Below are 27,470 nucleotides of genomic sequence, written 5' to 3' on the forward strand. Positions count from 1 at the left end.
TGCATATATAATAATAAAGACAGCAATAATCGTAATAATAATAATATGTAACTCAGTCTTTCGTAAACATACTAAATCATACTCTCACATTTTTTTTACAAATTTTTTTTTTTTTTTTCTACCATAAGTTTCTCTTCTTGAAGAATGTTAACCATGTGGTTTTCTTTTCAATTTTTTCTGATTACTCGTTACATGGGAAAAAACAAAAAAAAAAAAAAAAAATTAAAAAAAATAAATAAATATGATTTACGATCCAACACGTATATTTTTTAAGGTGGAGTCAGACAAAAATTATTAAACCTAATTCGTAGAAGTTCGATTACTATGCTATAAGCTTCAAAGTTGCGCTTTTATCATTTGGTTCTTAATTTTAATCACCGTTTTTCACGATTATTTTCATATAAATTGTAACCGGTTATTTGGCACCTTTCTATCTATCATGAAAATTATTATAATAATGAAATGAATATATTTCCTCGACATTTTCATATTTTTCTTTTCTTTTTTTTTAAATAGGTACATTTTTCATTATTTAGTCTTGTTTTTGAATTCGTTTAATTATCAATGTTTTAAATTAACTAATCTCTGATAAACTAAAATCACAGATTCTCGTTCGTCTCGCTATTTATCATACAATTGTAGATAATTAGATATATGTATATATATATATATATATATATATAATATATGTTAATAATTATCTGCAACGTATGCATATAATATTACACATTTCAATTCTCGTCGATTCAACTTTTTCATTCATTTCTTTATTCATTTTAGTAATGTTTGCTCAGTTTTCTTCACTACAATTAAAAACAGCTTTTACATGTAACTACGTAAATAATATTATCATTCGAGGGAACTTCGCTATTGTATCTCTTAAGTCTGATTTTTGTTTTACACAAGTACAATACTTATAGAGAAAATAAAGCACAGCGAGTGTTTCGGGCAGTCGAGGGAGAAAATGCAAAAGAACCAATTCAATATCTGTATAACAAAAACCAGCAAATCATTTTAGGCAACGATTTTGATGTATTTAATTCATATACGATGGATTCATTATCAATTGATGACTTTTACATAGCTACAAATTGCTTTTTCTTTTTCTCCCCGAGTCGCCGTACATCAGTTTTTGCAGAATATATTTTTCGCCGCAGATGCATGCTGTATGGTGGGTATATGTACACGTTGTATATACACAAAGTATACTTATCGATATTGTATTTAACTTTTTTTTTTCTTTTTCTAGTTTTTTGTGTTTCTCGTTTCACGATTACACAGACTATAACAGGATATAATTTTTATAATCATTACAAGTCTACGTTACAAATTATTCGATTTTATTTACAAACGGAAATCCATACGTTGGTAGCTTTCTATTTAGAAACCGTCAACGGGGAACTCAAGAGTTATCAAGTTGTGCCCAAAAACAGTCTCGAATCAAATCCAAATTTATAGAGTCAAAGGTTCAAAGTATATAAACAACCGAAGAAAAGTAAAGTGAAGATCTAATTTTAGCGGGAAAGAAAAAAAAGTAATCTGAATAGAAAATATTAATTGCTTCTAGCTCGCTAAGTCAGTGCAGATTTTTTCCCTTCTATAACCGCCTGTAATAAACATTCCCAAATTGAATTTATTCTCATATACAGTCAGTTCCGACACTTTGTAACTTGAGACCCATGTAATAATTTTCCTTTTACCTATAACAGCCTAGTTAAGGAATCTATTTACTTTGCGACAGAGTTGTCGTGACACAATTTGCATTAAATTGAGGGAGAAAGTTGAGTAAAAATTCATAATTTCATATATATACATATTTATATATATATACAAAAAAACAACAACTCATTTTCTGTCTTTCCTTTGGTTTTGTACAACTTAATAAACTCCGATGTTATTATTTTCTATCCAACGTAGAAACATTCAGCGAAACGAAGTAGAGAAACTGCAATTTTCTCTACGTTAAGAAATGTTGTATATACTTTGAATAAAGTGAATTGTATTTTGTTAAATATTTGCAGATCTACCATGATCATCGTATATTTCATGACTCGTTAAACGATTGTCACAAAGGTACGAAAAAATAGGAAAAGAACAAAGCATTCGAATAGAAAATGAGATGAAAATTGACTAGTGGAAATAAGTTTGGTTGGTATACATACCATAATTTATACATTATTTTACATACTCTCTTTCTCTCTCTCTCTCTCTCTCAACAGTAATTCAGCGAAATGGATGTATAATGTTCATCGTATAAAAAATTTCTTTCAATATTCATTACATTATACATTAGATGTTTGTGTCTGCGGTTCGAGTTCTCTGTCGATTAATCTCACTTTTACACCTCATCTCACCGGATATCTAGCTCCATCTAGGCTACGCACGTGAATGGCCACGCGACATGAACCCGGAGCTAAATATCAGCCCTATATTTCTGCGACGTCATTTTCGAACCGAAATTTTTTCGTACATTCGAAACAAGTCGACGCGGATTTTGACGGTCAAAACGCAAGCCCCCGTCACTCCTGTTTCAGGATTAGTCGGGGGTAACCAGCAACTCCTAGGCAAGCTCTCTCTTAGTCTTCGCTTCCGCGTAGAATTGGGTCGTAGACGAAGGGGCCGAAGGTGCCTGGAACTGACGAGTCAACACGTAGACCACCGCTTCATACGTTGCCATCATTATGGCTGTGTTTGGAATTTGTCGCACTAGCTGAGTCGCCAAACCCCTGTACATTCCTCTGGGACCTTCCTCCGCGCACACCATAGACAATGTCTGCCAGAATGTTCTGTACTTTGTACCTTCCTCTCGAAGACGTGTTCTTGCCACCTCTGCGTAGTCCCAGAAAAAATTTAAATTAACAAATTAGTATATGTATGACAAAGAAAATAGGTCAACAAATCAGAACGGAGCAAGAAAATCAGGGGTATGATTTAAGCTTATTATATGGTTAAACTTTTTTTTTTTTTCCACTGTTAAAGTTTATCGGTTGCTATAGAGTATACATGTGTTCAATTTTTCTCATATTTCTAATAAAAACTGTTCATGGTTCGTAAAACGTTGTATGATAAAGTGCAGAAATTGGAGAATCAACATAAAAGTTTCGTATTTGGTACCGGTAATATGACACATTTCTAACTTAAGAACCTTAGTTATCTAAAAAATGATTAAAATCCTAAATTATTGTAGCCCAATTACGAAACACTGACGCAATTATTTTTATTTAGTTTGTTTGTTTTTTTTCTACATCTATAATACATGCATAATCGTAAAAGATATTGCTTTTTAATTCGAATTTCCTCCTCGAAAGCAAATTACTTCTGTATATTAAATATTACAAAGATTGAGAATAAAGAATGAATATTTTTCAGTCAAGTCGATGATTTCAAATTTATTTTACAATACTCTAAATTTTGTCACAGGGTTAAATGACGTAGGGTAATGTTTCGGAACTTTGCCCCCCCCCCCCAGGCCGATCAGCAAAAACACGAGAGAAAGAAAAAAAATCAACCGATAATTTTATATACGATACATTACAGCAATATACGTAATAGTTGAGAAATAAAACATCTTTATAGTTATCAGTATAAATGTGTGTGGAAGAAAGAGCTTCTTTTCCCCCACGCGAAGACGGCGTGCTGTACAAAGAGGCATTTAATTGTTTTACTGCGCTTAATAGTACGCGACTGTAAAAAAAAAAAAAAAAAAAAACCGCGAATAAAAGTAAACGGAGCCGTCACATACTTTGACCGCATCTCCAGCTGTCGGGTGTACGAATATCATATGTCTGTCTACATTGTGTTTCTTGGTCTAGACTGTGTGCGATAAGATTTGATCCACAGACGATGCAATGGTAAACATCGTTTTTGGAACGTGTGACGTTTCGTCGTTTTATGCGCATATATAATTATTACGATCATAACACCGGGATTGGAAGTATCGAAAGACGCCATCTGAAGACAGAAGATATAACGCTCGCCAACTGCGTCGCATTAAATTATAAATATATCATTTTATCCCGTACTTTATCTCCGCGTTGATTCACAACGTTGAAAAATGTTTGTCTAACATCTTGCGCGGAACTGTTCGTGGATTGTTGTTAACGCATTTCACGTAAGAAAATCAGCTGATAACCCAGTTCGACGCCATCTTGCCCCTGCACACTTTGGACCCCAGTAACATTTATCCTGATTATACCGAAGAAAACTAACGTAGAGATAAATAAAATGTTATAAAAATGTGTTACATTATTGTCACATATTCATCACGAGTCGTTTTTGCCGCGGTGAATCCTAAATTCTATTTTCAACGAGAGATGTTTGCACAGGAAATGAACTACGGACGTCTAAAAAACTTTAAATCTATATCAGGCTGAAGTCAGTAACGTTATTGTAATGATGCATCTTTAGAAAAACTCGGTCATTTTACAACTTTGGCTCTACCTGAAATTTAGCAAACCGTTAATAAAGCATCAACAATCGACTCGGATTTTTTAAATTCAACTTTTTCGGTTGTTCTAAAGGTACAAAATAGTAGTCTTTGCTTCAACGTTCCGAAACGTTCGCGTTACTAACTTCAGCCTGGTGAATTTATTTAACAGCGTTCTTGAACTCGAATTATACATCGAATCCGTTATACGTCGCGAATTAATACTTGAAATTTTTATCACTAGATTAGAAGAAAGAATCGTTTATAGCTAATCGAGGTAAATAATTGTCGCCCATTATGTCAGGCCGCATGAATTATGCATGAATAAATAAACCACGCGTGGAATAGTATAGTTCTGGCTAAGGCGCCACAGATAAATAGCTTAAATCTATCTTTAGATCAACCGGGCGAATATCTACAGGTCTTGTCGTAACGCAAGCCAAGCAGAAGGCATAGAAGAAGGAAGAGGAAGAAAAGACGACGTCCCAAATCATCCAAGTTCCAGTTTCACAAAAGTCATTGGAATTTCATCAACGATTGAATCTTACACAATCAACTCTCCTCCTCGGTCATCAGCTTAGCTCTACGTTAAATGTGCGAATTTTAATAGCAGCGGTTGATTGGTTCAAGGCCAAGATCAAGGTCAATGTTGAACGTGATCCACACCGCGGTTATTCGTTAATTCATGGATCCTCACGTGCTGTATTTTTCGCACATTTCACAAGCGTTGTAACGTTTCGCGTGTTTGCATTGGCAGTCGGATGCAGAGGATACGTTTATTTTTTTATTTTAAATATTTCATTTACAATCAACCTGCGAGTGAAAAATTTAGTATTCGCTATAAATTTCGACTGTCGATTTTTTTTTTCTCGAGAAAATGGTGTCATTGTCGATCGGCGCAGTTTTTTTTCCCAGTAAAATTGGCCAATAAGAATTCCCGAGTTATATGCGAAAGTGTTAATTTTTTTGTTGTCCGAAAAGAACTCAATAACCGATCAGCTGATTCAGATAAGATTTGTTCCATTGGTTCTCGGCTTAATTTAGCTTGCAACTGATCAGATTTTGAATAAAATCGGCCGACGTTCAAGTTTCCCAAGAAAAAATTAACATCTTTCGGTAATAACTTCTTATTCGCATAAATAACGCAAATATACATATCCTTCGTATTTTTCTTCTATTTCCAACCATAGCAATACGGAAGTATAAAACTGGTGGACGATTCGAAAAGTATCGAATTTCCCAATCATTGAAAAGCTGTGGTTGCGATGAAATTAAATTTAGTTTAAAACCGTACATAAAAATTCACTATAAATATAAAAGTACATTTTTTACTATACTCCTCTGCTCTTCAATCATCGATCGTTAAGTTCGATCAAATTCTGCAAATCAATCTTCGGATTATCTTCGATCGGATTTGAGATGCGAATGAGATGTGATTAACGACTGATCACTATCGCACACACACACGCACGTGCAGATCGTTAATCGTCGATAGTTTCTTACCATGCGGATATGCGATACAGGAAGCGATGGTTTTAGAAAATGCTCCGGCAGCCATGAACTCAAGAAAGTCTCGCGACGTCTTCGAGTTGGCGTCGAAATTTCCTGATCGAGTCCGATGCGTCGTCAGCCAGGTTTTGACGGCCTCGTAAATAACGAAGTGTACAACGGTCTCGCTAATGCCCATATAAGAGGCGGTGATTCCCTTGTAGAAGCCGATCAATCCCTGAAAAATAAACGCAAGCATTTTAGCGATGCTCATTAAGATGAAAATAATCGATTGTTTTTTATTTTTTTTTGAAACGGAGCGTATGAAACCAAAATTTCCTAAACTTCAGTACGTAGTCTTAACAGTGGAAAAGTTTTTCGATAATTTATAGTTTCGTTAAAAATATTTTTCAATTTCAGGTGAAAATCTTCATTCGTCTTTCACTTGTCATATCAAATAAGTACTCAGTAAGTAAGACAATGATGATAATTCGTACTTTAATCACATAAATTGATATTTTATCGCGTCGTTTATGGGAGTAAAAACAAAAACCGATTGTAAGGAAAAATAATCGATCATACTAGATTGATCGTGAAAAAATAAGGATTTAATCGAAAATTTTTAAAACACCGAGTTTTAGAATTTTGGAAATTTGATGTGTTCAATTTTCCGAACAAAGTCAGAGTATACTTGTAATATTTATCGGACTATTCTTTTCTTTTACCCACATTTCGCAGATCATTCAAAATCACGTGCGAAGGCAGACAGCAAACAATTACCACGGGATTGTATAGCGTGCCGTTACGTAAATTCTAAAGATAAAACCGAGCATGATATATTGTTAAATAAACAAACTATTATATGCGTCATTTGCAATTTTTCCGTTCGTTTATTAAAATAAGACCGGTTTTCAACAACACTCTTTTACGAATTTTAAGCGTTATTATAAATTACGAGCTTAAGGATTCGTTGTACTTATATTCGTATTAATAATTCATACATTTTGCCGTCTCAGCGTTGAAAGTGCTAAATCGATAATACTTCGACTCTTATTGCGCAAACGTTCACGTGATTCAAGGCTGTGCAATTTTCTATGCATAATTTGACGATCTAAGTTAATGAGGGTTAAAAATAGATTTGGCACAGGAATCATATGTGCAATATTTCGCGAACACTGCAGTTGAATTAGGGATAAAGTATTGATTTACTCCGTCGTCCGAACGATCTTGTTACCATGTAATTATCTACCTGATAATAATAACTCTGTAGTATATTATTTCCCGAATTTAAGAATTGAGAATAAAGATAATGTAAAAAAGAAAATGTACAAATCGCAATTGAATCATTGCATTTACTTAGAATTTACTTTCTTAGCAGTTTCATTAACTTCCAACAGTCGCAAAATTGTTGTGACGTGGTATGAAAACGAATTTTGTACACAGGGAAAAAAAAAAAAAACAAACAATTTAAGACCGATAAATTTTAATTAGAACATCTAAATTAGAGGTGAAAAAAACGCTGCATAATTTTTTCACGCTGACCGTTATCGCAAATTATCGTTATTCAATTGATTTCTGAGAGTTTTTTGCAACTGTGACGTCACTTCAGCAAATAAATATACTCGAACAAGGTACTTCTATTTTTTTTTCTTTCGAAAAATACGAACGCCAAAATTTTCAATACTACGCCTACTTGACTTGTTAGCACCTAAAGAACGCCTAATTATGCTATAATTCACGTTTGGTAATTTTCAACTCCAGGGTGAAGTTAATACGCGTGAATTTAATTATCGCGATTTACCTTCTTACTGCGAACAATTATTTTTTTTTTTTTTTTACATCAGCATAGGAAAAACTCCACGTGATATTTCGATTTGCTAATATTATTGAGCCCTTACCCATGACAGTGAGAAACATGTGAACCAAGATAAGATTGCAGCGTTTAATATTGTTGTATAGTGGCGCAGTTCAAGTTCAGAGTTATAAATATCTAAATATAGGCACATGTTATTATAGACTTTACAGAGCAACCGAATTTGCTCGATCATCAAACGCGTGTTTTTCAATTCCCCGTTATTACTGCGCGGCGTTTGTAACTACATAGAACCTTGTTATACGGTCAGCAAAACGCTTAATTTGGTATTCGGAAATCGATAACTCGCGCTACCGGGGTCAACGAAACAATATTTTTATACATTACCATATCACCGAACTGGTGAGTCAATCTATGTAAAAATTTTCACCGTCAAGTAGATAAAAGAAATGCGAAAGTATAAAATAAAAACTTACAACAACAGCAAAAACGACAATAATATCCTGATCGATTACTAACGATATAATTTTCACGTGACAAGCGGCTGCACAAATCTTCTTTCTGATTATAATTAATATCATGCGTGTAGAAAATGAGATAAAATAAAATAATCTCGACAGAATTGCATTCGCGTGGGATTTGCAAATTTCATTTACATTACGCGTATCTGTTCCGTGTGTACGTGTGTTGTACATGTGGTTATGAGATTGAAGCATGTGTGATGTACGATAGAGATAAGAGATAATTCACCTGGCGTGAAGTTCACGTGAATACACGTACACAGACGATGAAAGAAAGAAAAAAAAATCGGCAACCATGATAAAAGAAATATAAAAATTTTGTCAGCGTAAATTCACCATGTAGGCATGTATGATTTTATAATGTATACGTGAAGCCAGAGATTGCGATTGACTGTGTTAATTATTATTAGTACAGGTGATCCGATATTCAACGCTGCTTCTCACTTGATCATTCATATACATACATATATACCGATTAGAATAATCCATCATACTCAATCATGTTATACTTAAAACATTTTTTTTTTAAGATTACAGGATCCCAGTAGTATATAGTTCTAATAGAAACATATCGTAGAAAATATAAGATTCATTCCGTGCCAATTTGATCATATGGTTATAAATATTATAACACAATACTATGGTGAAATCTGTAAAATGAGTAAAACAAATTGTTTCATTTATTTCATTCCTCGGCGTTGTTATTAGTGAACAAATTTTGGGACGTGAGATTTTCGAGATGAAAAGAAAAACAAAAAAAAAAAACAAAAAGAAAAGAAACGAGGATTTGAGGGTCAAAAATTTACAATAAAATGAAAATATAACATCTATAAAAAATGACATTGTTGAAGAAATGGCAAGATGGGATAGGATAGGAGAAAAAAAAAAAAAAAAATCCGAGAGTTCAAAATAATATTCTTAAATTAACCAGACAGAATGCCCCATATAAATGAATTGTGCATATCAGTTTTTATCGGTCCTTATATCTCGTGGTAGATTCGATAATACATCATTTCACACGTCCTCGATGCGTATGCGTGAAAAGTTTCTGATCATTCATACGTTAATCATTAAATATTATCTGTGCTCGTAATATATCATATATATATATATATATATATATATATATATATATATATATGTATATATATATACGAAGAGCGACCAAGTAAGCCAATAAAAAAAAATTTCACACGCGACTACCGCGTGGTTAGACCGAGGTGGCGATATTGCGGGGTGCCGGCAGTGTGTGTCGCACACGCCGCATATGAAGAAGGACAAGCACGAGGCGACGCAACTCGGTGTACATTTCCATCGTTATACTGTCGCGAGAGCCTCGCGCTCGCCTTTGCCTCTGCAAATTGTCAGGGTATCGCGATGCGATTAGGAGCACCGACCTCGGGACAACATGCTAATTCATTTGATGACCACTTTGTACAGCAATAATAATGACAATAATAGTACCGATAAGAATACTAATTGGAATTGAAATGCAAGTACTCGCAGAAATACCAAATACTAGCAACAACAACAACAACAACAACAATAATGGCTATGCTAATACTATAAACAATGCTACTAATACCAATAATAGTACCAAATACTAGCAACAGCAATAATAATAATACAAACACTAGCAGCAATACTTCTACTACCGATACTAGTACCAAATACTAGCAGCAGCAATAATAATACTAATACTATAAGCAATATTTCTACTAACAATACTATTACAAAATACTAATAGCAGCAGCAGCAGCAGCAATAATAATAATAATAATAATAATAATAATAATAATAATAATAATGATGATGATGATGATACTGATAATAATAATAATAATAATAGCAGCAATACCAACAATGATACTAACAATACTAAGAACAATACTAGTACTAATACTAATAATACTAATAATAATATTAATCTGCGAAGGAGACTTGATGCGGGTAAATCTTGCACGGAATGGAAAGAAAACTGTGAGATTTGATGCAGGCATGATAAGCGCGGAATAAGATTTTTCGTGAAAGCGAGATGAGAATAAGAATTTTCACCAATAAGAGGTCAGGGCATTGAATGAGAAAACAAAAAGAAATCGAATCACAAACGAGAACTTGGATATCAGCGATGCTCCGTTTCGAATCGCTTCAAGTGTTGATAATTCCTAGCAGATTCGTTTAATTTCACTGTACGATTTTTTGTGTTATACACTTAGAAGACTATTTTCTACGAAATCACAGAGTTATTTCTTTTCCATCGAGAGAAAAAAGGTTCGTGGAAAATTTCTCCGCACAATTTACACAAAATGTACCGAATGTACCGATATTCAGGTCGTAAATCAGCGTCGGAGGTGAGTAAATGAAGCGAAAATTCAACACACGTAGTGTATATTGTAATTGAAAGAAGTTGATACAACCGACATTGTAAGCATACCTATGCCACTTGGCAGTTGAGTATATTCAGGGTAGCGCTTGTTTGCGAGCTTGAATTTCGTTTATTTTTGGAGCAAGCTTTTCTATTCGCGAAGCATTGAGTCCATCTTGGCTTCGCTGGCTGGCACGCAAAGAGAAGAGAAGAAAGAAAATTATGCAGAAAGCGATTATACACGATCATCTTGGAACGGAAATAAAATTTCACCGCCTTTTAACAAGCCTCGAGATAAATTTTTCACGACAAAGTTTTATTCTTAAACAACTGACTCGCTGAAAATACTAAATTCTTAAACTCAGGACAATTATATCATTCGGGTACAATTTCTTCTACAACGTGAATAAGGTTTTAAACATGATCACGGTGTCTCGTTATGAGAGCGGTTGCGGGGGCTGTCAGGGAAACTTAAGATCTTAACGATAGAAACGAAATTATATACAACTCTCCTTCCTTAAAAATCAACGGAATGTAATCCTTTTCACGTGGAAATAAATCCTCCTAATTCCGCAATCAATTGTACGATATTTCCAAGCTTCAGCTGCAGAAACAAGTGTTGAAGGGAAAGAGAAAAATGTACGTTGTAAAAAAGAAAGACATTGGATGAGAAATGGTGAACGAGATGAAAAAAAATAAATAAAAAAAAAAAAAAAAAAATTAAAAATAATATATAACGTTGTACAGAAATAAATATTATTTCTATTCTTAACCTATAACGTTAGAGATAAATATACACGTAAATATATGCGCATGCTGGGTTAATCGATGAATTCATTCAGTCTTCTAGTTGCGATGTGTTCGTATAATCAACGGCGAAGATGAGAAGAAAAAAAAAAAAAAAAAAACGAAGTAGTAGAAAAATAACAAGAAGAACACGGAGTAGATGTATAAGAAGTAGTATACCTGGTAAGAAGGTTTGCACCAAGCCAGACACAACACGCAGCACGGGGCCAACTATTTAATTACCTACACCTATGCGAAGTACGAAGCACTGTTTGTCATTGATAAGAAAGAGAAAAAAAAACACACACACACACACACGCACGCATATACATGATACATGAAGCAATATTATCTTGCGAAACAGCGATCTATAACGTAGATCACGTTATTAGTTCGGGAACAGACGATGATAACTTAGAAATGTAATTGTCTGATCGTTGTTACAGCTTCTATAATATAGACACTATTTACAGAGTGAATTGTTAACGACTAATTGTTCAATGCGCATGCGCTAAAATTTTATAACCGGAGAGCGGTCGCTTTGTCAGGGCGACCAACATTTTTGAGGTTACACACGACGCGGCGATATGCGATATGAATTTATGAACGTTGGCCAACCTGACAAAACAAGCGCTCTCTGGCTATAGAATTTTAGCGCATGCGCGTTAAACCATTCAATCGCACATTTTTCAATTCAATATTTTCGCCTGAATTTTGTTACCAGGGGGTTTTTGGGGTCGCTGATCACGAATCTGAAGTCGGAATTTGATTATTTTCAAATCCAAGATGGCGGAGCCAATATGCCTGATACAAAATCGCAACAACTATCAAAATACGATGAATCTGGCCGAAACTTGTTACTCGGCGGTTTTTTCGAGTTATACTCGTATATACGAAGAAACGAAGATCATTTGAAATCCTAAATAAATTCTGATAAAGCTAAGAAATGGACATTTTTTAGATGGGACGCTGAGCATCTCACCGTGACCGAAAGTTTTCAACCATTTGGTCGTCGGCAGTTCAATCTGGATATGTAAGATGCAGGGGAAAAACTATTCCAGACTCTTCGCAGATCGTTACTAAGAATGATTTTTATTAGCTCCGATTTGGAATCTCTTAATTTCTAGAATGTGATGAAATTTCAGGTTTTTCGCCGTTTTTGTTCGCTGATAACAACGCACGACTGATAAAGAAAATGTTATTATTACGGTACTCGACATTTTAAAGGCTGTACGAAACGAAAGTAAAAGAAAAATTTGAAAAAAAATAAAAAAAAAAAAATTAAAGACAAAAGAGTGAAAAAATGTAATCGTGAAACTCACCGATTGCTGATATATCGTTTGAACGCATTTCCACGCGGTTATTCGATTCGTATGGTGATCCAGCTGCAACCTCGTCTTAACGAACCAAATTGGATTCGTTGCCGTGCACGCGACAAAACCTGAAACACAAAACACGCACCACTTTGAAAAAAACGGGCCATACGTGATATTGTAGCATTTCCTTGGGAAGACGCGCAAAAAAATACAATAAAAAAAATAAAAAAATAAAAAAAAAAGAAGTGAGAAAATTATTATTATTATGGAATTAATATAAGTTTATTTATATAGGCTATTATTATTTATTCTTTTGAAAATTGTACAAGAATTCTTAGGATATTTGTTATCGTATATTCGGATGAGAATTTTTTTTTTTTTCAAAAAAAAAAAAAAATTCGCAGATACGATACTTTACAGCATCGAAAAACGTGCGGAACGTAGTTGCGGCGATAAAACGCGAACAAACACAATCCTGAAATTTTTGTTTACAGAAACGTCCGTGAAGTGAGTAACTGAATCTCTTCCTTCACAGCCGTCGAGATGCTAAATACACATTACACGCGAAACTTACCGTACATATAACCTAAATTCCTTCCAGTTCGATAATTAGGCTAACTAAAAATGAAAAGATAAAGGTGAGATGAAGAATAAATGAAAAAAAAAAAAAAAAAAAATTAAATTATAATATGCTCGTGATAAAAATGTGCTTTAGATATATTTTTTCTTTCGAACAAGAAAATTTCCCCGGCCTTTGAAAAGACAAAAATTTATGCTCGTATAATTCTACAACTTTTTTCACGTTTCTCAAAGTACGAATACAACGTATGATCGTTGATTTTTGAATAGAAAAACGTAGAAAAAAAAAAACAGGGAGGGGGGATGAAAAAGATATTAAAAAAAAAAAATCTAGAAAATTGATAAAATATCAGTGCGTTGTGTGAAATAAATATGAACCGTATTCAAGTCGGTGAAAAAATACCGAGCGTTATATTGTACGAAGAGATTCCGGACAACGAAATAAACATATCGAATCTCATCGCCGGTAAAAAAGTTATAATATTCGGAGTACCCGGCGCCTTTGTACCCGGATGCTCGCGTGTTCACCTCAGAGGATTCATTGAGAAGTAATAATTTGAAGAACGGATAGAAATATAAATAGGACAAAAAAAGACGACAACGAGCCGAAATAACCGAGAACATTTTTTCACCCATCCAGATCCGACGAACTCAGAGCCAAAGGATACGAGGAAATCATTTGCGTGGCTGTAAACGATCCATTCGTTTTGTCCGCATGGGGATGGTCGAAGGGAGCGAATGAAAAAGTAAGTTTTTGAAATGATTTTTTTTTTTTTTTCTTAGATATCTCAAAGATGTCCGAAACGATTAACATACCGCGGTTAAGTTTCTTTCTGCAAAGGTTTGCCGTTTTTTTGTTTTTAATTCTCTTTTTTGTCTCTAACGTGAAACGAAAATTGAAAATAAGAGAGATAAAAAATAGACACAAACAAGCAAAAGTTCAAGGTTGTATTACATTAGATCGGCAGCGTTGCCATAGGCGTATTGCGATAGTGTAAATCGTTGCCAAGTCGCTCTCGTTATTATTGTTATTGTGGTGTCACAATCGCTAGGTGAGGGTAATTTTGTTGATTGGCAAACGATGCAATTTGTTGATCTATTGATTGTAAAAAAAATAGACTTCTTGGCTGTAGTAATTATAGATATTTCAAACGTGTCACACATCCGCGCGTTGTGTTGTTTACATAATTTATAATTACAATCTACAATTGTATTAATTATTAAACGAATATGAATATATGGAAGGGAACTGATCGTCTCTTTGTGAGAAATGAAAATAAACTCAACGACAACAGTTTATAAATAATATGCATAGAGTGTGATTCGCGTGGAATTACTAAAAATAAAGACAAAATTTATTAGATTCTTTAAAGTTCTTGAAAAAAAAAAAGAAAGAAAGAAAATAAATAAATAAAAACAATCAGGGTTGTTCGATCTTTGTCTTCTATTATCCAAAAATGGGAAAAGTGCCAAAATTACGTCGACGGATGTTTTTTCGTTTCTTCGAGATCAAACGCGGAGATTTCTTACAAATTGTAACGCATAACGGAGGAATATTTTATGAAATATTTGTGATATCGTATATCTATCAAACGTAAGTTGAACGTTACGCGGACTGCTAAGGTCATTTTTCAGCCTCTGCAGGCCTTCGGAGATTATTATGTACGCACAAATGAAGGTTGTTTCATTCGATTGGAAATAACATTTTTTTCACGTTTATGGCATAAATTTGAATTGCCTACAAATTTGTCTAAGCTCCGGATTTTTTTTTTTTTTTTTGAAGGTGATGGTTTATCAGCTAGACGTTTTAAGATAAATTTTTATCGTACACGATAGAATGTTTGAGAGACAAGCAACTTTGGAATCTTTTTTTCGTTTCATCTACGGATTTCGCTCAACGAACATTTGGTTAGAGGATTTAATTCTCTGTAAAATTCTCCCAGGATCAAGTCAGTATCATATATCGTGCTTGACGTAGCGTCAAGTGACAGTCTACAGAAAAAAAAAAAAAACAATTCAAATGGGAAAACATTCGAGTTTCGTGAACGAGTATTTGTTAAAAATTGTATTTAATTAAGAAATTTACTCCGACCAGAATACTTTTGTTACTGTATTTACGGGTTTATCAGATGCCGCGAAGATGAAACCAAAACAAAAAATAAAAAAAAAATAAATAAAAAAACAAATTTGCTACGAAAAAAAAAAATACCCTCAAGTTTTCCTCACTCCTTGCATAATTGAATCGTCAGGTAAGGTTGCTGGCTGATCCGATGGCGAGATTCACCCAGGCTATGGGAATGGGTACCGAAATGCCGGAATTGGGGGGAACGAGGAGCCGACGATACTCGATGGTGACCATCAATGGAATCGTCAGAGAAATATTCACAGACGTTGATAACGTTAAGCTGATGTGCCAAGGGCCGAAATTCTGCATTTAAGTCGCATATGAGGAAAATTGTAATCATTATTCGAAACGTTATTAAAATATATGTATAATATATGAGAAATGTCTACATTGTAAAATATAAAACTACAACGAACCGTGAAGTTTGCCTATGTGTCTTATTCAATTACTTTTTTCTTATTATAATGTATTATGTCGTAACAAATACATCGACGTTCCATTTAAAGAAAAGCCAAAAAGAAGAAAAAAAAAGAAAAGAAAAGACATGGAATTATTTTTTATAGAAATTCTCGAAGGAAGTTTATTTTTTTTAGCAGCATGTTCGTCGCTGGAGATAGAGGGAACATGAATAGCGGAAAAATCGAAAAATCGAAAAATCGAAAACGATCGATTTGATAACCGGGGATATTTTTCTAGTCTATTTTTAATTGTCCGATTGCAGGCGAGACAGGCTTGCGTGGCTGTTTGCCATGTGGATATGCAGCTTTTCCCGAGAGGCGTGTAAACAATTTTTGGCAAGCGCATCGTGAACCAAAATTTTTCGAAAAGTAGGGCAAGGAAAAAAAAAAAACATTTGGTCAATTTAGACATTTTTTTTTTCCTACATCCGCTAGACGATCGTAAAAAATTTTTTAGTAAGAAGATTACAGCGAAGAATTTACTGATTTATCTTTTGCTTGGGAATTATTCGTTCCTTTTTGGTTTTTTTTCTTTTTCTTAGTAACATTATATATAACATATACGCATCTGGCCGGATATATCTAATAGTAAAAGTAAAACAAAAGACGGAAAAAAAAAGCAAAAACGTTTGTGATTTTAGACAGTGGTACTTTTTTTTTAAATTTATTCATCCCCAACGAAAATGAGATTATCATCATTGCAAAGCGGATGAAAAGTCAGATATTATACGTATATGTATACTATAAGATCGTTACAATGCGGTCACACGTTGCATTACAGCTGCTACGTCATATCTTGTCTGTGTATGTAAAAATAGAAAATGTATGGCGAGTCGAACTTTCTTCTATACATAGACTACAACGTGTGCTCTATGCAACATAAAATTGATGAGTTAAAGAAGAAGAAGAAAAAAAAAAAAGAAATCGATATAAATCCTGCAAACGCGATTGTAGATTTATCGCGATATTTTTTATACAGCGTTCAAATAACAAAGTACAATAATTCAAGAGTCGGCGCGCTACGAAAGTGAAGAAAAAAAAAAAAAAAAGAAAAAATTTTTGAAAAAATGTGTAAACAATGATTGAAAGACCGTCGAGTAAAGATTTTAATTTCTTCCGTAACTTAATTCGTATTTTAATCACCGCTTGTTTAGAGGTGAAAAATCAATGCAAATTGCTTGTCAAATGTTGCGACGAATGAGATTTGAACACAAAAAAAAAAAAAAAAAATAGGGGTTTACATCTGTGTACGTTTATGTATAGCCATAAGCAATTTGCAGATCAATCGGCGACTCCCTGGAATGAAGAAAACTGAGAGCGAAGCGAGAAAAAAACAAATATTCAACTCGCTCGAGGTATCGACCTACTTCCGACCCGTCCAAAGCACACGGGCCAATGCACCTTGGCAGTTTCTCTCTCGTGTACATATATATATATGTATATATATATATATATATGTAGGTATATACATCCACATATGATAAATTCTCGAGAATGCAGCAGCTGTTTAGCAGAATTGAGTTTCAGTCAACGAATGGCAGCGTGATTTGCACATTCGAGACAAATCTCAATTGAAAATCAATCATTAGATACATGCAACGTCTCGTGAAAGTTTTGGACGATAAGTTTATTTGTATTTATCGAGCGGAAAGAAAAATAGGCCAGAAGTGAAAAGAAAAGAAAAATCAAATCGCAAATACCCAAGAAATCGATCATTTGTTTTTTTTATTTTTTTTTTTCCCCACAAATTCACATGTTCAATAATTTTAGGAAGAGAAAATGAGACGTCCGTTTTAATTTTGGGCCCTTATTATTAATGTTTAGAGGTTCCTGAACGCTATTTCCCATTTTTCATTTGATGAATGTTAAAAAATAATTTCAGTTATTTCGGAAATTTGTAGCAAAGTAACCAGGGAATGAACACAAATATGCGGTGCATATTTTTTTTAGGGAATTTAATGATCTACAAAATAGGTCTCTTGTGCTTTTTTTCATAACTAAACTCTTTCAAAAGTTATTCATGGTTAAAGTTGAAATAATGTGAAAAATTCACTTTCTTTCGAGATTCACAGCGAAAATACTAAACTTGTCGTAAAATATTGTGGTTCTTTTTTTTTTCGCAAAGCATTTCAATCGCTATAAAATCATGTTGTTCCGATTAAGTTTGAACCCAAGCAAATGAATATAATCAGACAGAGTGAAACGACCTTGCATTTTTATAACAGTAAATCGGGCTAAGGGCGTCCAATGTAAACACATATGTATTAACATGTGTACTTACATGTATAATTCGTGATATTTTTATTCTAATATAGTAACACACAATTAGCGTACAGATGTATGTATACTTTTGATTACAACTGTTTAAACAGAAGAGTGAAAAAATGAACAGACGGAAAAAAAATTGTATATTTAAAAAATTTTTTAAAAAATATTAACTTTGCACATCTCAAGGATAAAACGAATGTTTTTTTTTTATTCCCGTCATTCGTCATTGTACTCCTTCCTGACATAATTATGTTACACGTAACTCGGCATTGATCGTCGTTGGTGTGCAAGAAAAAAAAAAAAAAAAAAAAATTGCTCAACGAGTGTCTATTTTTGCGTTCAGTTGACAATTTGTTTTTTTTTTCATCATTTTTTTTTTCTTCCCTCTTCATCGTATCGTCTAAGAGGAGAAACGAGAGGCGAGTCAGAAACGTTCGGCCTTGACCTCGATATTTTGCCATTTATACATACACCGAGAGGACAGACATAGATGATACGAGGTAATTAAGGACATATGCATGTATATATAACTCAGATACCTGTGTGTACGATAATTGACGCTGTTATATCAGCAGATAAAATTCTGCTAACAATAACAGCCGGCTGGATTAAGCCTTGACGTGGATTCGTGCAGCAATATTATAAATTACAACGCGTTAATGATACTGTAAAACTGTTTGATCAGGAATTTATAATCAATCGAGTCAACGTACCGACATAATTGTTTTACCTACCACCCTGTATCGTTGCGTACACGCGCATATGGATTATATATGAACGCACACATGGCGTCGCAGGAGGTATTTTGTATACATTTATATTTATAACTTATCTAACGATTAACCCACATTTTATTTTCATTATCTTCTTACGCACGCGGTTTATATTTATACATTGTTATACATAGGTAAAATAATTATTGTACAGGATAACAACAACGCGGCTGCAACGAGAAGTTCATCATGCTTGTGCACGTAAACGAAAGAAATTCATTGTACTTTGTACAGTAATAATAATAATAATAATGCAATGAAGGGTTAACAAAAATAGTTGGAGAATTAAAAAAGATGAGAAACTACGAGGGTTATATAAGAGAATTATTCAAACTGTTATGGAACAAAAATTTTCAAATAACATTAGATATTTATATGATATGGAATTGTAACGCACGGCTGGTCGCATACCTAATATAACATAACGTGCAGCGTAACATTGAATAATAAAATGCATGCAAATGCAGTCTGTGAATAACGATGTCTATGATACAAATAATTGAACTTCACCTGAATACAGGCCCGACAATAAATTTCGTCGGTTAGAGCGAACAAGGCATTGTCATTAAACGGATGTAGTTATACAGTACACGATATATATTTATAGTGTAATTCAAAGCGAGATATTATTAATCGAGTCTGCGGGTTGATACAACGTTGATAACAATAACGACGATAAAGTGCTGCAAATTGCTGAAAAAATAAAATCACGATACGTATTTATGTACAATATATCTGTATATAATACAGGTTATGAACGTAGTAATAGATACGCTGAAAGAAGATTTCATTGAGCTCGACGATATGTATAATATTATACTGTTATTGCGATTAAGGAACATCGCTGGCTGTCGCAGATATTAATATGTACACCTGGCCGCAGTGACTCTGAGACGGCTGATTTTTCCGTTGAGTTGGTCACGTCGGTAATGCGGAATCAGCCGGCAGCGCCACCGCCGGCCAGCCGCTAAACGGGCTCTATCTTTGTAAACGTAACATAATCCAATACCGTAAAATCTAGCTCAAAAATACATAATTCGACGGTCACACGGGTTACGTTATGTTCACAAAGATAATCTAACCATAGGATACAAAAGTCAACGGCCATGTGTTAGGTTATATTTACAAAGATAATCTAAAATACAAAATTCTACGGTCATGGGTAGGGCCCAGATAAATATGTGTATTGAAAATCACAAAATATGTACAAATAGTATAAACTTCGTGAAAGAAAATATGGAGTGAAAAATAAAAACTATCGTTGAATAGAATACACTTTATTCTGACATAAATTCGTTAAATAAAGTCTGTTCTACTCGACATTAACTGTTATTTTTGACCCCATATTTTTTCCATGAAGTTATATTTATATATTTTGTAATTTTCAATATACATTTATCTGAATCCTAATAATGGGTTATGTTCCGTTTCCGAAAATGAGCCTGTTTCGCGGCCGGCCGTCGGTGGCGCTGCGGGCTGATTCTGCATTGCCAACGTAACGGACTCGTCGAAAAAATGAACAGTCTCAAAATGACTGCGGCCAAGTGTACGCTGCATATATACCTGTATAAGGCGGCGTACAATAATAACGCGACAGCCAGAGAGGAGGTACATAAATAGACGCAACAACGATCGCGTAATAAGACAACGTTTCATATAGTATGAAACTACGTACATAGTGCTACTGGCACTGAAGCGATAGAGGACTAAACCACCGACAAGCCCCAATCAAGCGCCAATCGGTAGTTGCTTGTGTGACAGCGCACAGATTATACGTGCATACGTATATAGTGCCCGATTGCGCATGTAGAAGTGAAATTATACAACCCTCAAGATACGTAGGCTAAAAATATAACCGGTCGACCAATCGCCGTCGCTTAACAACACAATAATTGTTGTTTCACATTCCTAACATCCTGCATTTGCCATTCGATTTATCGAATAACTGCGTAGGTCGCGATTACGATCTTACTCAGCAGTGTAAAATCTATTTCACCGTATGTATACGTTACAGCATAAATACCGTATCTATGCAATAATTTCTATTATCGAAAAATTTTACGCAATCTATTATTTATCCGAATAATAATTGAACCGTGCAGGTGGTATATTATTTGCTTGGCTGAGTTTAAAATAGATCCGTCCTTGGTGCGCAAAATTTACGAACGTTTGTTGTTTATCGCATAGCATGCAGTGCACTTAAAAATACACCGCGTCTAATATCCTCTCAGATAACAGCGTAATATGAGTTCCGACATACGCGAATACCGCGATAAAAGGTGATTGAATTCCGTTGCGGTGTTGTTATTGTTCTTGTTAATATAAACAATGATCTGTTAATCATTTCCAGATATGATATAACTCATTTTAAAAGTATAGTTTATCTTGCAACTTTGAAATTCTTGTAGTTGGTGCAAATCGAGGATATTTTGAAACAACAACAACAACAGTAGCAGCTGCGCTCGGGGCGACAAACTGACATAAGTACCAAAATGTAAAATCGGATCTGTAGGGTCTGAAGGCTGACAATGAATTTTTCACACGCCTACGTGACTCGGTAAACGTGCGTGTGTAGCAGACGACGCTATTAGATGACGAAAAAATCCGGAAATAACGCTGTAACTAAATTTGTGAATTTCTTCGATAAATCACAGTATAGAATTGGGTTCACAGAATGAACAAATACAAAACAGACATGACGAATCTGTTTTTCCTGTTCTGTGTGTATAGTGTTGATTATAAAAAGTGCAACTCGATAATATTGACGTTTGTAAATACCCGCTGTAGAACGTTGAGAGCTGCTAGAATTCAATCTCAAGAAAAAGATGAATAAAAACAGCACATACGTGCATATAATATGTGTATATAAATAGAAAAAAAAAATAAAATAAATAAATTGTGTAACACATGCAGAGGGTTTTTTTTTTGCATTATTTATTATTAATTAGTTATTATTGCGACGTAAATAAAAGCGTGATATCGACACAGTAAAACTCGGATGGGTATTGGAGGAGGGCAGCTTATCACCACGCGGCGAGCAGCAAAGTGCAAAATCGCGGGATAACAGTGAAACTGGATATTGTACCGAAAACCGGTGAATACTGGAATCGTGACGTAGTAAAAGTCGACCCTATTGCTGTCCGGTTATCGGCAGTCATTCAGTTGCAGCAGTCTAACGGTGCATGTACACAATTATCGCATGTTGTCTGTCATTCGCGCATATTATTTTGTATACACAGGCGAAACAGATGAATAAATAAATAAATAAATAAATGAATAAATAATAATAAACGGTGCGATATTATATGGTTACAGTTTATATACACACGCGCTGCTCATATGAATATCGTAAGCAATTTATTGGCCTTTCTTTTTTCTTCTTTCGATTTTACCCTGACTCGCTGATATTGTATTATTAGTATATAAACGTAATTTATTATCGGCACAACACGCTTTGAGTATGTGTCTGTGTAATTTACGCGTAGTAGAATTTACGCCGTGCAGCGTTTCTAATTTCAAAAGGAATTTATCACCTGCGCGACTTTTGCTCAACGATGATGGAGAATGAAGAAGAATGATGCACAAGAGAACGGTCACAAATCCTATAAGTTTATAGAAACTATCTACAACAACAGCTTGTCTACTTTCCTTTAATCTGATATGTACTCACGAAGATTATACATATCTCAAGTTATTTTAGGAGTAATTCAAACATATCCGTTAGTCAATATCATTAGCTTTCAATCGAAGTGTTTACTGATACGTTAAAGCGAAATTTCTCAAGTCTTGTCAGGTTTTACAAACGAATCGGATACATTTTCCGCTGCATGTTTTATTGCGCAATAATAGTTTTTCCTCGACATGAATAGTTACAAAAACGTTACTAACATCGACACGATTGGTTTGACCCAAAACTATACAGTCAAATACAGGTTTACCAGTTTTTTTTGTTGAACCTAGAAACTCTGTAATCTTTCAAGAAAAAAAGGTAGGAAAAAAAAATATATAAGAAAGATGACACAAAAATGATTATCAATCAGCTGCACTTACCGGCGGCCGATGCGGAACAGACGTGAACTATCGGGCTGTCAGGAGGTAAAACCGAATTGAAGAACGACTTGCTTTGCGAGTATGTGCAGAAGTATATCGCTCTGGAAGGTGCGACGCCGACCAAGTTTGGTCCTAGGCCTTTGAAAAGGGCCCGTGGGCCCTCGTTCTCGACAATAAACCTCAGGCACGCAACGAGGCCCGGCGGCCTGTGTGGAGGAGGAGGAGCGACACCGCAATGAGACAGAGCCACCATGGAGTACCTGAAAAAACGTCGTGTTTCTGTTTGTTGTCTTTGTTTTCGGAGAAAAGTACTTGTTTGCTATTATGACGTAATGTTTCACGTGTTTCTTAGTTAAATTCGATTTGATATTCAACAAAACGTGCACTATGTTCATCGGGAAGAAATACACTTTCCAATGTTTAAAGAATCATCGAAACCGGTTGAGCGATCTTTGAAATAATCGATAATAAACAAACAAATGCCCTTCTCTTATAATAGTAGTGTAGGATGGTATAGAATGAAATAAAATATAGCCTATATTTATCAGGACGTAATACACTTTCCAATGGTGAAAGAATCGTCGAAATCGGTTAAGCAGTTTCTCAGATAACCGATAACGAACAAATAATATCTCGGTTCTTTTCTAACGAGGCTGAAGTTAGTAACGTTGTCGTAACGAAACATTGGGAACACATCACTATCATCTTCATTTCACAATGATTTTTAAGGAACTATTAGGTGTTGGAATTAATTCGTAGCGTTTTACACATCTGTTTTCATGAAAAAAAAAAAAACCGTTACAAATCAATTTCATCACCTAATAAGATTTCGAAATATGAATGTGTTTTGTTTTATTACGGCTTACTGAATTTCGAATAATTCGAAATTTGCGAAATAACGGTTTTTCCTCTGGATGAATGCGTTACGATATCGTTACTAACTTCAATATGATCTCTCTCTCTGTCTTTTCAAAATAGTAATGCGGATGTAGTAAGAGGCTGAAGTTAGTAACGTTACCGTAACGAAACTTGGGGGGGGGGGCAAACAACTATTTTGCAAATTCGCAGTAACTGAGGTAGTTCGAGTTTACAAAACATGAATAGATTTATTCTTGTTATAATTTACCGCATCGTCGGACGTCTTTCTAAAATTGTGAAACAACGATCTTTTCGGACACGTGAATCGTCACAATAACGTTACCAACTTCATCTTCACGATGCAGTTTCATCTACCTTGGATATCCGCCGGTGCATAGTCTCCTCCTTTGCTGGGGCGTCGGGAAACTTTTGCAAGTAACGTGGCCGGATGTCAACTCCTTGTGCCCTGAAGGTGGGTAAAAACCAGAAGAGGATGACTGTAGCCGTGTTTTAACTACTTCCAACGGACAAGTGACTATGGCGCCTACCGTACCGGCCACCCTGCGGGCAGAGTACCATGGGGTGGTTTTCAGTCGTGTTTCTCTCTCAACTCCTTAGCTTTTTTTCTTTCCCTATACACATTACACCCAACTTCTGTACATATGAAACGGATTTGATTCCCGGATAATAATTTTGGGGATTATATTATTTTTCAAAACGAAATTGGAACAATTTTTTGCTGTAAAAAATAAATCTAACTTGCTAAAATACAAGGTGACTCAAAAATTGGTTCAAAATGGCGTCAAGAATTTCTTTGAGGCTGAGTAAATGCTCAAATGTCTTTTAAAAAGATCGTATCATTATGATCAGCTGGTTGCTGGAATGCGGGCTGTCGTACATACATATACGTATGTATATAAAATACTGCGGGAAACGAGATGGATTGCGAACATCTGTCACTACCAACAACAATGCCGGCATGTCTATAGCTCGATGATAACATACTACGCGTTACGCGTTGTGTTCTGAAAAAATAAACAGGCCGAAGACTTGCGGCGTTTGGAAACAGAGGAATAAGTGGAAAACATACAAGCTTGGAAGATGGAAATGCATAATGATTTTATCGGGTGAAATTGGACGAAGACCCGTGAATTTAAATTGAGAATTGAAATGCTCAGGCAGCAATTTTCGATAGAGATATCATTGATTTACATTCACATTGATCTGTCAACCGAATCTACCAAAACTATTTGCCAAAGTCTTTGCATACTCTGCGTATGTTATACATGGAGTTTGCTATAAACCGGTCCGTGGGCTTCAAAAGTGATGCAACTTGTGTACGCGTCTGACAAGAAAGACGTAGTTCTGTAGAAACTAAAGGGAGAACGAAGACGCCTGAAAAATTTTCGTCTACATTTCTTTTACACGAGTGTGCGGGTTGTTTCAGCTTTGTCGTAAAGGGAAAGGAATCCGGATTTCCTTGCCCGGCTATCTGCGTAGAGTTGTAAATTTAGCACGTGAAATTTTGTAAACAAACAATACATACATGTGTGTTTACAGGTATCAGTTCGCATTCCGCGGCGCGGCGTCTCGCCGCACGGCGAAACCTTTCGAAGTACATTTATTGAACGCTGACTAATTTCTTGAGACGAGAACGCGTCGTCACATTATCTAACTCCCGAGTAACCGCTTTACTTCTTCCTCCGAATATATGTCGAAAAAATTGAAGCTGGGTTCGCTATCTTTGGTAATTTTCCATCGTCCGTGGTTTACGCGTACAGCTCTCTCGAGAAACGAGTTCCGGGCTTCCAGAACATAACAACAGCGATTTGAACTCTAATTGTAACTCGCTACTTCCACCTATGCATTTTACAAACATCGACGCCACTTTTTCCCCATCTACGACTCATATTTCTCAAATAAACAAGGCGTTTCCGATTTAGAAAAAAGACCGAAGTTCCGTTCGACTCTATGCAAGATTTGTATGTCAATGACCGAAGAAACAACATCACATCTGGTTCCGTGGCCTTCGCGGTTGCACCCGGCGTATTGCACTTGTTTTTCGATAAGGCTGAAGTTAGTAACGTTAGCGTAACGAAACATCAGTAAAAAAATCCAGGAGTTGGTTTTGCAAAATATGAGCACATTTAATTTACCAATATGTTTACTAAATTTTAGACATTCCGAAAGGTGTGAAGTATCGATTATTTCTCAACGCGCATCGTACAAACACGTTACTAACTTCATTCTCATGTTTTTCGGTCATCACACGCGACCCCGTTCAGGTTTTCACCCGAAACCGGAAATCAGCCGCGGAATCGATGCGACGAGTACTCCTGAACTTCGAGTCAATGATTCGATGATCGAATGTAGGATGCTTCATGGGGTGGGGGGGATCGCGCCGGAATTTTAATGAAAGAGAAGCTATCTTTAGACTCAGCTCTGGTCCCGCAGCGATGATGATATCATAATTTCACCGTTCATAGACGTGATATTATGAAACGAACATACGCGGATATATGTATTATTTTTCCTACGTCCGTTTCGCACAACCACCACCTACACCCACACGTGCTGCGCGTTTTCATGAAACATACGTTGCATGCATACACGGAGGAAAAGCCAAACGTGTGTGCGCGGTCGCCACAGGTTTTATCCTAGGCTCGGCTTCACTGCGTAGAAATGACACGACGCACGGATGCCACGATGTTATGCACCGGGCGAGATAGAAAAAATACGCCGGCATTCCGGCGTCGCATTTTTCACGTGTAGCTGAGTTTTTTCGAATCAAGAGCGATCGGTGTTGGGATGAATAAATGCAGTGCGGGACCCACCCTCCGGCAACGAGGTGAATTACTGTGTCGCGCTGCGACATTCTTCGTTCCGTCTTCGTCGTCGTCGGTGGACAGAGATGCTAGAATCCTCCGAGACGCATTCACACGCACTTGATCAGCGTATAAGCAGCACTTTACCCCATAAACAAATGAGAAGATCTGACGATGTAGGAATGACAAATAAAAAAATAATAATAATAACGTTGACCTAAACCCCCACGGGCCTCCTCGCCCAGGACACTTGGTTATCTTCTATCTGTCTTTTAGGCACTGCTTTGTCTTCTATTTGATATATTTATATTTTTATTCAGTTAAAAAACAGATATTACACTTTGATACTCGACACACGACCAACACGCACTAGCCGCTGAAAACAACTGGCTCAAATTCTCGGTTCCTGGTTGGCTCTCGAGGCCTCGTTCATCCACGAACACAACAATCGGCAGATTAAACCGTGAATACTACTCGTTGTAGATGTGAGCTCGCACTGGTACCACAGACCTATAAAAGATAAGCTAAGCGCTCTTATGAGCCGCTTGAAGCAAACATGTAAAGGACAGAAATATGCCGGGAGTACTCCTTAGCCTCTCTGACGATATTTGCAGCGGGGATCGAGGCGGTAGAGGAGAATGAGGCGAAATTATGCGCCTACATCTATAGCTGTTTCACTTCCACTGTGCCCTTGTCCGCCGGTGTGAAACAGATTGAAAAGAGAGAGCAGTACTCTCGATATATCTCTGTCCTTTATATGTAAGCTTCAGTACCTCTTATAGGAGCGCTCAGTCTATCTGTATAAGTCTATGATTTTTA

At 35.6% G+C, this 27,470-nt stretch overlaps 2 protein-coding genes across 5 annotated transcripts; one reads left to right on the top strand and one right to left on the bottom strand.

The window, feature by feature from the left end:
* Positions 1–58: 58 nt before the first annotated feature.
* Rim2 (replication in mitochondria 2) lies at positions 59–27,122 on the bottom strand. 4 transcript variants are annotated; one of them, XM_046637414.2, is made up of 6 exons: positions 26,661–27,118; positions 24,202–24,292; positions 22,969–23,228; positions 12,722–12,840; positions 5,930–6,152; positions 59–2,829 (listed from the first exon to the last, which is right to left on the bottom strand). In XM_046637414.2, the coding sequence occupies exons 3-6, from the start codon at positions 23,219–23,221 to the stop codon at positions 2,561–2,563; spliced, it is 864 nt and encodes a 287-aa protein (XP_046493370.1). In that variant the 5' UTR covers positions 23,222–23,228; positions 24,202–24,292; positions 26,661–27,118; the 3' UTR covers positions 59–2,560. The 4 variants fall into 4 exon arrangements, with proteins under 4 accessions (XP_046493370.1, XP_046493369.1, XP_046493367.1 ...); XM_046637413.2 differs by having other exon boundaries at positions 24,202–24,458; XM_046637411.2 differs by having other exon boundaries at positions 1,096–2,829; positions 24,202–24,387; positions 26,661–27,122.
* On the top strand, positions 13,667–15,763 carry LOC124225028 (peroxiredoxin-5, mitochondrial-like). Its single transcript, XM_069135083.1, has 3 exons — positions 13,667–13,842; positions 13,935–14,040; positions 15,544–15,763. The coding sequence occupies exons 1-3, from the start codon at positions 13,667–13,669 to the stop codon at positions 15,730–15,732; spliced, it is 471 nt and encodes a 156-aa protein (XP_068991184.1). The 3' UTR covers positions 15,733–15,763.
* Positions 27,123–27,470: the final 348 nt, after the last annotated feature.

This window comes from Neodiprion pinetum, chromosome 1 (genome assembly GCF_021155775.2).
Source record: "Neodiprion pinetum isolate iyNeoPine1 chromosome 1, iyNeoPine1.2, whole genome shotgun sequence".
Lineage (NCBI taxonomy): Eukaryota > Metazoa > Arthropoda > Insecta > Hymenoptera > Diprionidae > Neodiprion > Neodiprion pinetum.